We start from the raw sequence: 14654 nt of genomic DNA, 5'->3' as shown, positions 1-14654 counted from the left end.
TCTTGATTCTTGGTTCTTGGTGGGTCTGTGATTCCCCTTTGCTGAAGAAGATCTGATTGGTTTGTTTGGACCTGGTAGACAAAAAGGGCAGGGAAAAGGAAGGAGGAGACATAGCTCTGCTGTCTTTTACATCTCACTGCCTTCAGGCAGTCTAGTATTACTGCTTTCCTGCAATGGCAGTTTTGATAGTTGATTTTAAGTCCTTTAATCATTTCCTCACACTGTTTTATTACTTACACTGCATGAATCAAACAGCAGGTAATGATGTAAAACAATATAAGCTGAAGCTTGCGTATACTGAGAAATAAAGATAAGCAAAAAAACACTTTCCATTTCAAATGATGAGGTTAATTTCCATGACAGTGACATATGACTGTGGAACAGCCTCCTGAATGAACTGGTGGATGTGTGACTTACAAATGTCAATGTAGGCAATTCTTCCTAAAGATGAGAGACAATTGATGATGTGAAGAAAAAAATAAAAAGGACAACTTCGATTAAGTTGGTCTAAAACAGTGTGAATAGCTGTGGAGATCTTTTCAGTTCAAGTTTCTCTCTCAGAAAAGAAAAAGAAAACATACAAAGAAACAAACAAAAAAATCTAAACTATTTCAAACAATCTTAGACAAAAAACTGCAGTATCCTCATCAAAGTCTGCATCACTTTAATATACTGTTTAAAATTTGAGTTTTAAATTAAAACAGTCCTAGAGTAGATGAAAAACATAGACATTTCCACAGATGTTTCTCAGAAAAAATCTCAGTTCCATCATTTTCATTGCTTGCAAAAAATACATTTGGGTATTTGGGTATCACAGACCAAATTTTCAGATATATGAAGATGAGTTGGAGTCTGACACCTCAAGAAATCCTGTAGCAAACTGACATATGTGTTGTATGAAAATTATGCAGGCACCTCTCAGAATCTATGCGTGCATCTGGAGAAGCACTTCTTAAATGGTCCTTGTGTTTCAAATGAAGTTAAGAGCTGGCTTGACAGCATTTCATATTAAAATATTTAAAAATATGGTTTTCCTTTTATTTCTATCTTTTTTTCTTTGTGTCTTCTCATATCCCAATAAACTTCATTTCTCTTTCTCTCTTTTTTTCTTTAACTCTTTGTTTCTTATTCCCCATCTAATTAAAATCTCTGCCGTTGACCCTGCACACTGAAATAATTAAGTGGCTTACTATTTAGCATTGTGTACTACTCTTCAGTACTCTTCTGCAGGCAATTTTACTTTAGGTACCATGTACCAAATAAGATAACTTTTGCAATATGTTGTAAATGACTAATTTATTTTTTTTTTATTTATTTATGAGCATGATGTGCTTGTGAAATGATAGGGGCTACTGCAGGGACAATACTGCTTATTAAATCTTTGTGATATTTTTATTACTTTCCAAGTGATTTGCTGTTGACATATTAACTCTACTTCCACATGAGTAGTATCTGCAAGTCCCTGTGCATACATTTCTGCACATATGAAAGCATTGGTACAAGGATTTGAGGCATTTTCTTGTGATGGTATTGTTTCTGATAAGCTTCCATTTGTGAGAAGGGAAGAGAGAATTTCTTTCTTGGCCAACTATTTTTTTTCGTGCATGTCTTTAATTTTAATCTAGAAGCAGTGAATCTACCCAGCTACCTGAGTTCATTCATGACTTCTCTGTACTTCCCATTGTTAATCAATCATGTGATTCTGTTGAAATATCTTTCGGTCTTAAGCCTGGACTCTTTTTGCTGCAGGACACCAGGACACATACAGTGTCTTTCTACAACACATAGACTGTCATAAACCACCCAAAGACGGCTTACGTAGAAAGATCAACCAAAGTAGAGGAAGGGATGAATCAGTTTCGCTTAATATTTGCCAGCTTTGACATTGCCTAATTTGAATGTGGTGTTTGGACTCAGTGGTCAACAAAGAGTGACCAGGGACTTCTCTTAAGGGGTAATGAGTTGCCCTGGAGATGGTCTAGATGATAAGTTTCATGGTTAACCTCATGGGAAACAAAAACCACCTGGAAGGGTGAGAAGAAAAATTTCCTCTGAGAAGCTAGAATGGAAATCATTTATTATGAAGACTTTTTCCTCCCCATCTGAAGTACCTGTTGAAATTATAGTGACATGAATGAGTAGAAATTGACAAAGCTAACAAAGGTCACCATGATGCAATATATTGGTTCATCTGAAATTCTGTGACACTGTACTACTGACTGAGACCTGAAGCTGTATTTGTTGTTAATATCTTTATTCATCTGTAATAATCTTCTGTTTAGGCTCAGGTCATACAGAAGTACTTTGGTAACAGGAACTTTACTGACTGCTTCTTCAAAAGAAAAATAGTTTTTTGTTTTCCATTTCTTCTTTCTTGCAGAGTTCTCAGAACAGGAAAAAAAAAAAAAAAAAAAAAAAAAGTAATTCTTATTTCCACTGGAAGGAAAAAAAGTATTAATAAGATAGTGTTTCATAACATGTTTGCTGTTTGGGGAGGAATGGGAATGGATTACTGGCACTGATTTATGAACCCTAAGCTGTGGCAAACATCTTTGCCTCTCAAAATGTCTGCATTTGAATAATGACAATCCTTCCTTTTAGGAAAATTCAAGGAAAGGGCCTCAATTCTACATAAGATTGCCAAAAAGAAGTGCCAGGTGGAAGACAGTGAAAGACAGAATGGAGCTGCTAATCACGGTGAGTGCAGCCATGTAGATTTATCACTTGCTCCTGCGGGCCTTTTTCACTATTAAATTTTGCTTGAAAATCCGTAGAAGTGAATTTCTCCTTCTACTTCATTTTTATTGTCTTACTAAACATATTCTGATTCCCCTCAGAAAAGAGTATGAAACCCAAGGACAGGACAGGAGTTAATTGCAAGATGAGAAGGTCTGATAAGACATCCAGAAAGCCTCCCAGATTTACTGCAGAGATAAATACAATGCTGATTTTTGACAAGTGCTGAACTGACAGAAATAAAGAGGCAAAATGCATTTGCAGTTTGCCTGTGAAAATTTAGTAAATTTTCTGACTTTTGAAAGGTTGATGCAGGGGCATAACGTGCTGTAGTATTTCCCTGTAATATACCTGTTCAACCCATAGGTCTAAACAGACCACTGACATGCAGGATTACACTCTGTACTTTCTCTCTGGCCACATTACTGAAATTCTTATATAAGCAGAGAACAACAACATTGAGTTAGTAATTGAGTTAGTTCAGCCCTGGTGCAATGTTGTTAAACAAAATCCAGTTTGTTCAGCAGTTCTGCAAGATAAACACCATCCCCACAATCCAAACAAATTGCTTGAGGTAGCCACAGCTGATTTTTAGCATTACCAGCTCATTACCTGATGGTGCTTTGCCCAATCCTTCTACGTACTGAATGCATACATTCATGCCATGCATGCATATTTTACCTATCTTAAAGAAGTAGCATTCACCACTTCACAGCTCATGGAACCCTATAAGTTTTCTACTGGGTAAATGAAAAGCTTCAGAAATTTCATACGAATAGCTTCTATATTATAGATAGATGGGATCTCAGATTATTCAGAAATCAAGAACCACTGCTCTAGGATCATATATATTCTATGTAGTATTACCCTTGTCACAAAACGAAACAAATTTCATATTTAATATTTGATTTGTGAATCTACTATTTGTTGAAATTTGTTTAAGCCCATCTATGTTAACTGCACAAAATTAGTTTAGTATGGCTTGCCATTAAGGGTAAGTATTTGTCTTTTACTTCAAAAGTTTCTATTCCAAAAAGAAGTCCATATTATGACCTCTTTTCTCTACTTTACCTTGGCATATTGTCTGCATTAGAAAACAAAATCCAAATGTGTCTGATAAAAGCTGAATCATTTTCTCAGCTGATACTTTTTCTGACCTTGTGCTATATTTAGATAAAAGTTACTTCCAGAATCAAGCAGTTGAGTGGGACATTCTGCTAATAAGCTGCAATGCTGGGTATGGGGTTAAGGGACAATGCACAAGCACTGAAATAATTACAAATAGTCTGGCACTCTGCTGTGGCTGTGATCTCAGATTTTTAATTTAGAAGAATCTCAGGATAGCAGTAATGTAACTTGACAGCTGTATTTACTTATGTGCATAAGAGCATACCATAAGGAACACTGAACTTGAGTCAGACATTTCTTATTGCTATTCCTCTTAACTTCAAATTGTCCCAGGGATTTTTGGCCATTGACATTTTTATCTAGTACGTGCCAAAAGAGATGATTGCTGTTTAGAGAATTCTAAGATAGAAAAAGTAAGAATAAATTTGAATAAATTCAGTGCCATAAACTGAAGGTTCGGTTTTATCCCTTCAATCCCTGTAAGACTTTTGCTCAAGGGCGATAGGATTCTGTTTATTCTTTTCCCACGTTTTTGCAGAAGAAAGAACATTATTATAGTTCAGATGTAACTTTATGAATTGCAGAGTATAGTGAGTTATAAAAGTTATCTCTTACTGAATATATCCCCTCATCTGCATTCATTAATGTCTGGGTAGAACACTATGCATCACATTTTACCTGAAGTGTTATGTTCAGTAAGTTTAGCGTAAATAAAGAGCATGCAGTATTGCCAGGGATGCAATTTTTTTTAGAACAGAACTGCCAGTAGAATAGTTTCTTCAATCACCAGCTCACCACTCATAAGAATTTATTCAAAATGTGTGTGGGCCAAATGGAAGCCAGAATTTTAGTCTCTCTTTAAGGCAGGTGTTGGTCCACCATCAGTTTTTGATTATTTACACGGACTAAATACACTAGTTTCACTAATACATTTTTGTTGTTTAATATTCTGCTCTGTTGTTTTCTTGTTCTTATTTGTGGATAATACCACAGAAAAAAGTGCAAAAGTAGAAGTTGAAATAACACCACCAAGTGATTCAGGACCAGTGCAGAATGGAATCGCCCATAATGTTGAAGAAGAGGTTAGTGTCTTTTTTATTTTTAAATTGACAAATATTTTGCGTGCTTGATTGTACTTTTCACTGAAAGTATGTGTCTTAATTGCAAGAATTTGCTAATAGGACCCATCTACAATACATTTAATCTTCGTTTACTACTGAACCCATATATGAGAATGAGGTTTGCCACATATATATATATTAAAAATTAAAAAAAAAAAAAGGAGGTCTATTTGCGCATATATCCCCTGTGACCCTTGCACTTCAATGTAACATAAGATACATTACAGTAGTCTGGAATGTATTCTTTTAGGAAATGTATTTTTGCTTGTCAGATAAAATGCCTAACAGCCCTAAATAAGACTAATGGAAATTGCTTGTCTGATTAACATCACACTGCACAGAGCCTGTTCTCTTGAGAGGGTAGCCTGTCAGGTTGAGCTTCATGGTATAGTTGCAAAAAGGAGCTGCAAAACAGGAGCTGTACACAAACTTTTCCACTCTCCCTTCTCTTATCTTGAGACATTACAAATTAAGTTCAACAGATAGCACATACTAGTATTTCTCTGACTCTCTTTCATACAGCTAAAATCTACAGAAGAAGAAATTATACTCTTAAATTGACTTATTTTAGCATATATATTTTGTACATAATAATCAGGTAACTGTATAACTGTGTATATTTTACCTGCATGGCTACAGAAATAGCTATACATATGAAATAGATTCTTTCATAAATAAGCTGTAATTTTCAAGTATAGCTGACTGCAAAATTAGGTCCTTCCCGGCCCCTTTTTAATGACTGTTAATATTTTTTAAATGTTATTAATCCAACCTACATGCCCAGCAGGCAGACAAGTGGGAAAATGATGGTGAGTTGATTTAGCTAAACTTTGGCACTGCTTTTTTAGACTGGGGCAGCAAAACCCACTTAAAGAAAGTCTTGTTAAAAATAGTCCTTGACATGGGAGCTTGTATAATGCTTTTGTTTGTACAGTTGTCTTAAGGCTATGCTGACACAAGAAAGTTGCTGCAAGAGATGGCTGAAAAGAGGCTTATACCATAACATGAGCTTCCTCTTATTAAAAATGGGATGAGCTGTCTTGCATTTGCATACAGCAAAATCATGCAAAAAAGGCAATGCTTGTGTTTTGTTTTGAATTGTCCCTGGCTTAGTATTCAATATTTCTGTTGTTTTCACTTGCTTTTCATTTAACAAAATTGTTAGTCCACATCAGAGATAATCTTGCCTTGTTCATGACTTGAGCAACATCATTGTAGGTAAAATTCTTTCCTTTAAAGGTTATGCAAGCCATAGAAAAAAAATCAAACTGGTGTACAAGTAGCACTGTTTATTTACTTCTGTTAGCTCTTTCTTAAACACTATCATCCGTCGCAAGGAGTATAATTTGACTGGAACATATTTATACCAGGGATATGTTGTCCAATTTTGTGCCTCTGTCTCCAAGACTGATAAAGAACATTGTGGTGCATAGTAGGATGAGTCTTTGTGAAAGTGTTTTACAAAGGTAGAGGTGGAGAAGTGACAAGACAATTATGGCCAGCTGGTGTTAGTACAGCAGATAAGGGGAGATAGCTTTAATTCTTCACTGTTTGCAGTTAATTTTTGTCCCTGGGAATAGAAATGGAGAGTCAAGATCCATCAAAAGAGACGGTTAGTTTCTGATATCCAGAATAATCAAATAATGATAATGAGTCTGACAGAAGAGGAGAGCATAGTAGGACATTAAATCACGTTTTCTGTTAATAATATAAGCTGTCCAGACTGACAAGCCACTTACAGGATCCTTATTAGACCAACAAAACATTATCCTTAAATAAATGAGATGAGTAAAATCTACCAAATAAAAAATCTCAACACTCCAAATACATTTCACTTTAATACTCATCATTTTAATGTAAGGAAAATGCTTTTGCTTCAGCAAAATAAGTAACAAAATCCAAAGCAGTGTAGTTTTATGACTTCTGTTCTCAAAGTTCAATAAAGGATAGCACAGCCAGGTGTAACCTGCTAGTGTTTACATAAATCAGTCTGTGGGATGTACGATAACTCTAATAGACTCTAATAGCACTCAGTAGCTTAAGAAGAAACAGGTCTTGCTCTGCCACATTTTTTTCACTGAGATTGTTTGGTGAAAACAAAGAAGGAAGAGTAATCTTAAGCAATCATATTTTACAGCAATGACCATATGCTATATGGCATATATTACATTTTGCATTGTAATGAAGTTGTTTCTGAGCTTGTTCAGAAATCTGCAAGGTCAAGCAGCCTCATCATTCAAGACAATATTTTCAATCTCAAACAACTTCAGGATAAGAAAGGAAAATTATTGTAGGAGTACATTATTCATTAATGTCTTCCTCCTGTTCCTCCCATCTCCATTTAGACATTTTAAACTTTCAGTGAGGGAAGGTTTCAAATTTTTATGTTAATTTAAGAAAGTATTAGGACATTCTGAAAATGTGCTGTGCTGTATTGGAAGAGAGATACTTTGTCTATCATTGTCAAAATGACAAGATGGAGCAAGCAGGGAGGCTTGCAACTGATGGAGGAGTGATTCTGCAGTTTTAGGTCCATCAATCTGAAAGAAAGGATTTTAGGTGTCTGCTGTCACAACAAAAAATAGCAATCCCTTAATAATATTTTGAGATGGCTCATGCTGGCTCCTCTCCAGTGGCCTTTCTAATTTTGTCCTCTTCTAGTGATAACCTGACAGTTGTTGCTACCTCAGACTGTTTCAGTTATTGATATGCTGGAGGCTATTTGGTAATTTAAAAATATATAACGGTATTTTTGAAAAGTTGTAATAAAAATAGTCTACTCATCCATGATATGTATGTAACGAATAAATAGGTCTCTGTGATATTTAGGACCGTACTTCTCTGTGAGATTCTCTGCCAGTTCTCTTCTGTACAGAGAACCTTCCTCGATCTATTGCCTAGCTTTTTGTGCACAGCTTCCTGGTACACCTTCCCAAGCTGTGGCATCACCCTGGAGCTAACACTGACTTCTCTGAGATACTCAAAGTTAACAAAGCACAACGGATCATAGGCAAGCAATTTAAGAACAGAAAGAAAGGGAGAAAAGTAAAATAAAAAAGATTCAGATAACAGAAGGAGTAAAGGTCAAGAGGGATGAAAGCAAAATAAAACAAGACCCCCATCTACTGACATCCAAGGAAAATGCGCGTAGAAAACTTTCAACCAAAGTTTGCTGGAAGGTGAAGTCTGCCTGTTTCTAACATGTTTAATTCTCTGGCTGTTTTTGTTGCTGTTCATCGCCCCAGTAAGCAGGAAGGAGAAAAATACAGAGAAGGACAAATTCAACACTCTTCAGTTTCTTTCTGCTTTGTATATTGACCTCATGGACACTAATAGGATTAACCCTGATTATAGAAGTGTAGGCAACAGCAGAATCACGTAAACAGCATTCACAAGACTTTCTTCTTTGATGAAGATTAGAATTAGAGGAGGGGAAACTGGTCATTGCCCTCCTGAGCTTTTTTTCTAGCTTCTCCAAACTTTATACGGAGACTGTATGCCTGGGAACCACTGTATCTTCAAGACAATGGTATCCGTTCTAAGAGCAGCTTTGTTCAGGGAAGCAATACTGAAGGCACAGGATAATATGCCTGCTAGACCTCCACAATAGTTTCTCCTTCTCATACCTCCACAAAAACTCTCTCATTACAGCTCAGTCCTGACCTACAAATGCTCTTGAATTTTGATCCTTTTGTGAACAAGTAATCACCATTTCAGCCTGAGAATGGTATTTGCTTCTGGTCTGGGAGTAGAATGCAATCTAGTGGCTTGAGTTTTTGGTGATTTTTCCCTATCCTGATGCAAAAGGAAGTTCTGTGGTGTCTGAATTTGTAAATACAGTATAAAATTTGCTTCTCTCCAATTTTTCAATTTTATATGTCCAAAGATATGGTTTCATGATCCATAAGTTTGTTTAGAAAGACTCATAAATTCCTTAAAATAATAACATTAGTAACTCCATGTCCCAGTGATGTTAATTTAGAACTGAAGAGATCAGAGACTCTGTCCATCTTGAAGAATCAAGCTGCAAATATGCCTTTGGGGAAAAAATATTGTCCTGAAAATTGTGTTCTGGGATATGGGTGTTTTCACATAGCAGGTGTGTGAGTCAGCACAGGCAGGTAGCGGGAATAACCACAGACTTGCAGCTAAAATGCAAAGAGTAGATTTATTCTCATTACCTCACTAACTGGGAGATCCCCAAAGCAACACCCCATCAGAGGCACCCAAGTGGACACACACAAGCAGGGATGCAGGATCCGCTGGACAGGGTTCATGCTGGGAGATCATCAGCCTGCTGGTGTCACCTGTTTTTACCAAGAGTTCGCACAGGCACAGTTTTTACCACCATGCTGTGATCCTCACTGTGCTTCTTTGCTCTTCTTTGTACGAAGGCTGGGAGCTCAAGCACATCCAATAGGACACCTCCAAATTGATTTAAAGTTCATTAAAAATCATACATTCTACTACTACAAAGAGAATATGCAAATAGATCCATCTTATGTATAAAACTATTCTTCTAAAAGCATGATGTTGAGCAGAGGACCCTTATGTAGGGAAGGTCTCAGGCTAAAACTGCAAGAAAAGGGAAAAGTTGATTTTATGCTTTATTTAATGTTCATATATTTGTAAATTGAACAGCTCTTTAAAAATACATATCTCTCCAAGTTCCACTAATTACTTTTACCTGTCTCTTTACTGGTTTCCTTAGGGCTTCTTTTTTCATCTTCAGATTTTTTCTTGATTGTTATTCTTTCCTCCTTTCCTTCTTTTTTCATTGCACAAGACTGAAATACTCCACAAAAGAGAGTCAAGGGCGTCAAGAGAGTCAAAAAAATGATTTTCACAAACTTTCCTGCACCAAAATGAATTTTACTTTATCACCTTTTTTGTTGTTGTTGTTTCATTTGTCTCTTCCGAACTCCACAGTCTTGCTTGTCCCTTTTCCCCAGGCCCTTAATTCCATTCCTCCTATTTCACTCCTATCCAGGAACCTTAATTCTCCTCTTGAGAGCCCAAGTCTTTGCTCAACAAGGTGAACTCCGTTGTGCTGTAGCTGCAGAAATTTAGAAAGGCTTTCCAGAAAATGTCCCCAGAAATACAGTCATTTGTCCCAGAAACCAATACTCATATAATACTACTCTCATTGGAAACAGCCACAGATCTCCTACACTTTGATAAAAAAGGATCAGCCCCTGAGAAAGACAGACGTCTATGGTCTCCTTCCCAGCCCTAACCAGCACAGCAGGGAACAATACCTCCTTCCATCATACAGTCTGCAAGACATTCCTGCTTCAATTGCAGCCAGAAATTGCCTTCCCGCCTGCTGGATATTCCATCTTCCTTGGGGATTTTGTTCTACTTGCTGCATTCTTTCTTTTAACCTTTAGCAGGCTGCCACAAAAGAGAAAACTCTGTTATATGAAACTTCATAGAGTGATACTGAGCGCATGTGACAAAATGAAAGAAGACTAAAAGGACACTGACAGTATCTCATTAAATGTTTTATAGGGTGTCCTTCAGAGAAATGATCCTTTTGAGAAGTCCCATTACCTCCCCTCCACCCACTGCCACCTTCTTAACAAGCATTTGATTAAGTGTGCTCAGACACAGTCATTTAAACCTGTGGCTTTCCTAAAAATAGCTCCCAGGCTGAAGATAACTCCTTTTCCTCCCACCTACGCACATACACACGCACACATGTACATATGCGCACACTTTTACCTGTTTCCATGGAAACCTCTCTGGAAAATGTTTACATGCTACCATGGTAAGAGACAACTTTTCCATGAAAAGATAGGGCAACCAGCATGTAATAAGAAAATGCCATGACTGATTTATTGTTTTTATTGTATCTAAACTGCTTACCTGAGAAACTGTGGGGTAAAGTGTATTTTGCTTTCCCCAGCAAAGAGCAGCAGAATAGTGCAGAGCATTTCAGGACAGAGCCTCTGGCAGAGGCAGCACTCCCCTGCCATGGAGTCCTCATTCCCTTTGCATCAAATTAACATGATTTGAATCTAGTAGCCGTGCATTCTCTGTCATAGGCTATCATTCTTGGGCTATATAAAATGTTTCCATTTTGGAGCGAGAGGGGAGAGAAGATGAGAGCAGCCTTAGTTGGAAGACAGTGATATATTCCAGCATGCCTGGTAATTTGTCTCATAATTAAAAATATGTTTTTCCAATGCATAAAGCTCTTTTCATTTGCCACACTGAGCCTAAAATAAACGCCTGCATGTCATTTGCCAATATAGCTTTTTGTAACTTAATGAAAATTGTGCTGCCATCAAAACAGATTGTTCTTTGTTTTCCTTAGGTTACTTAGTTGTGTATTCCATGGTTTTTTGCTCTATGACATTTTGACTTGAAAACCAGGACAGGGAAAAATGGCTTGATGACAAAGACTTATTCTTCAGCTACATCTCCATAGCACCGTAGCTGTTACTTCAACTGCTGGGCTGACTTTTGGCTACTACAAATAGTCTATTTCTTTTCAATTCCCCTAAGAGATGAAGTAGCATGGACATAAAAAAATGCACATAGTCTCTGGGAACTGTGCTTTCAGCTATTTGCACAAGAGCCCAGGAGGACACAGGCAGCAATAACAGAATCTGGAGCAAATACCTACCTGTGCCTTGCTCCTTCCCACAGCCTCCACTCAAAGGGTAGTTATTTTCAGTAAGTTCACAGTGCAGAGAGGATTAATAAAAGTTACCTGCACTAAAATGAGGGTCCATATATACCGAACACATTTGAAAAGCTTGGGGATTTAATTTTGCTCCCTACTTGAATTTTACTCCAGAATGGGGAAGGAAAGACATTGTTTTCTGTCTTAGCTGCTCCTCAGAAACTGCATACTGCCATTCTAGCTTAAATATCTCACATTTTTTCCCATATTTTTCCAAATAAGATGTAACAGAAGATAAATGATCAATCCAATCAAAACACAGGAATCTTGAAGCAGAGACTTGAGGCTGTTCCACAATTCACAGTAGCCTTTGTCTTCTGCCTGTCTATTGAAGCAAATGAGTATGAGGTTTGCTATGCTAAGGAAAATTAAAAAAAAAAAAATCAATTTCAGTACTGAAAATCAGTACTTGCATCTAAGATAGGTAACATTTTGAGACTTCTTCACATTTTTTTGTTGGTTCACTCATTGTAAGGAGTTCGGTTGTACAAAACTCCTCACTCCCAAGAAAAAAAAAGTTCAACAGCCTTTTGCAGCACTACCAGGCAAAGAAATAAATTGCATTTTTATAGGTGGTACAATATCTATATTTCAGCATGAGGAAATTGAACTGTAAACAGTGCCTGTCTGCAGTTTGCTTTCTACTGGAGTCCTGATGCTATTTTTTTGTTGATTAACAACATCATAAGTCAAAATACACATGAAATGTACAATCATGCGAATGTACAGCTCAGCTCTGCAGTTCTGTTGGGCTAACAGAATAATTATCAGATTATAATATTTGCAATTCATATGCTCTATTTTTTATAAGATATGGACTACTTGGTAAATGGTGGCAGTTTCAGTACTTCAGAAAATTTTGAGGTGGTTCATTGTACTTGTTTTCCATGTTTTACTAATATCAGTTAAAAAAAATGTAAAGTTGCAGTCATCTGATATTGTGCCAAATAAGCAACTCTTTTTACTAAGATAATATATTTTGAGTGTGAGCATCCAAGGAAACAATAATTTTCTGATGTTTGCTAAAAGCGGTGACTACACTCTGACTTTGGCAGATGGAGTTTGCTATAAGTTGTTGTTTATACAAAAAATAGTTATTGATGAAAGGTCACCATACGTTGATGCTGTTTATATAAAGTGAAACACACTGTATCTTCCTGACTCTGGAAGGATTTTCCTGAGAGATTAGGAGAAGTCATCAGATCAGTCCTGAGCAAACTGGTAAGAGATTTTGTATGTTGGATTACAAACAAGTAATTGGATAGATATTCTTGGGTGAAGGATGTGTGAAAGATGCAAACTCAGGAGATTTGGTATGCTCTTCATTGTTTGTCATGAGTTACTGTTGTGGTTTAGCCCGGCTGGCAGCTAAACACCACACAGCTGTTCGCTCACCCTCCCCCCTCCCTCTCCGGGATGGGGGAGAGAAACGGGAAAGTGAAGTCTGTGAGTTGAGATAAAGACAGTTTATTAAGACAGGGAAAATAATAACAATAACAATAACAATAACAATAATAATAATAATAATAATAATAATAATAATAATAGTAATAATGTGTACGAAATAAGTGATGCACAATGCAATTGCTCACCACCCGCTGACCTATGCCCAGCCTATCCCCGAGCAGCCGGCCCCCCCATCCCAGCTAGCCACCCCTATATATTGTTCAGCATGACGTCAGATGGTATGGAATACCCCTTTGGCCAGTTTGGGTCAGCTGTCCTGGGTCTGTCCCCTCCCAGCTCCTGCTGCATCCCTAGCCTGCTCGCTAGCAGGACAGAGCGAGAAGCTGAAAAGTCCTTGGCTTGGTGTAAGCACTGCTCTACAACAATTAAAACATCAGCATGTTATCAGCGCTCTTCTCATCCTAATCCAAAACATAGCACCCTGCCAGCTACTAGGAGGAAAATTAACTCTGTCCTACCTGAAACCAGGACAGTTACATAGAACAAAAATGGAAGTAGCAAGAATAAGATTCTGCATATATGTACGTTCATTTAAAAGAAAATATTGAAAGAATATTTGTTACAGATATATGAAAGACAACACAACAAAATGACAGTTCTTGTCTAATTTCTTCAAAATAATCAAAACTATATTTTTTGTTATTTATAGATGTACTCTACTAGCCCTAGTAGGACATGCAAGGATATCATTTGCCTATTAGAAAATTAATTTGGTTGTTATTGATTAATATGCATTAGAGTAGTGCATCTATCCCACCTAGACACGAGTATATATATGATATTCAGCATTACAAAGGTATATGTAACAGAAAGACGGTCCCAAGCACAACCAAGAAAAAATAAAATAGTATACAGTAAATAAAGAGTGTAAATAATTATGGAAGCTAATGAGAATTTCATGGAAACACTTAATGGCTATTACAAATGAAGATCTAATGCAGCTTCGGGCTAAACCTTTATTTTGAGGAAGATGAAAACATATGACACATTCCAATGTTTCTTCTGTGAGTACCCATGTCTGGCTATTGCCAGAAGCAAGATACTGATCTAAATAGTCTCTGTGTATGACTTAGTGTGGCTGTTTCTATCCTCTTGGCCCAGTCAATCTTGCCGTATTACAGAAAACTGTAGAGATTTTACACTACTTGATCCTCTCCCACCTACCCCAAATCACTTATTATCAGTGTAGTGGCAGGTATGTTAGAAATCAGCAGAATATTCTGCATTTCTGATAATGTACCACGAGGTCAAGTGAGATGCCAGAAGGTGCCTAAAATGGCACCAACTTGTCTATTTGTAGGTAGTTGAACTCAACCATGTATATCATTAAGTATTTCTTCTTGGCATTGTAGAATAGAATTGTACATAACCTTGCAAGTGTTGTTCATCACACAGATTAAAAGAAATCAAAAATATTTTTTCAGTATCAGTTCCTACAAACGGCAAGTATGCATACTGAGTATGTACATTGCAGAGAGGCTGAAACCACAGACAGTGCACGCAATCTCCGC

At 37.0% G+C, this 14654-nt stretch overlaps 1 protein-coding gene across 4 annotated transcripts in view; it reads left to right on the top strand.

Annotated features, from left to right (window-relative positions):
- Window positions 1-14654, top strand: part of SLC24A2 (solute carrier family 24 member 2) — a 144745-nt gene that overhangs the window by 87150 nt on the left and 42941 nt on the right. For all 4 annotated transcript variants that reach the window (XM_040542058.1, XM_040542055.1, XM_040542057.1 and 1 more), the window contains 2 exons: window positions 2602-2697; window positions 4858-4946. In XM_040542058.1, the coding sequence (XP_040397992.1) occupies window positions 2602-2697; window positions 4858-4946 (185 nt within the window). The remainder of the gene's footprint in view (window positions 1-2601; window positions 2698-4857; window positions 4947-14654) is intronic.

Source organism: Cygnus olor, chromosome Z, assembly GCF_009769625.2.
Source record: "Cygnus olor isolate bCygOlo1 chromosome Z, bCygOlo1.pri.v2, whole genome shotgun sequence".
Classification (NCBI taxonomy): Eukaryota; Metazoa; Chordata; class Aves; order Anseriformes; family Anatidae; genus Cygnus; species Cygnus olor.
The sequence above is the reverse complement of the archived record's forward strand: the minus strand, read 5'-3'. Positions and strand labels throughout refer to the sequence as shown.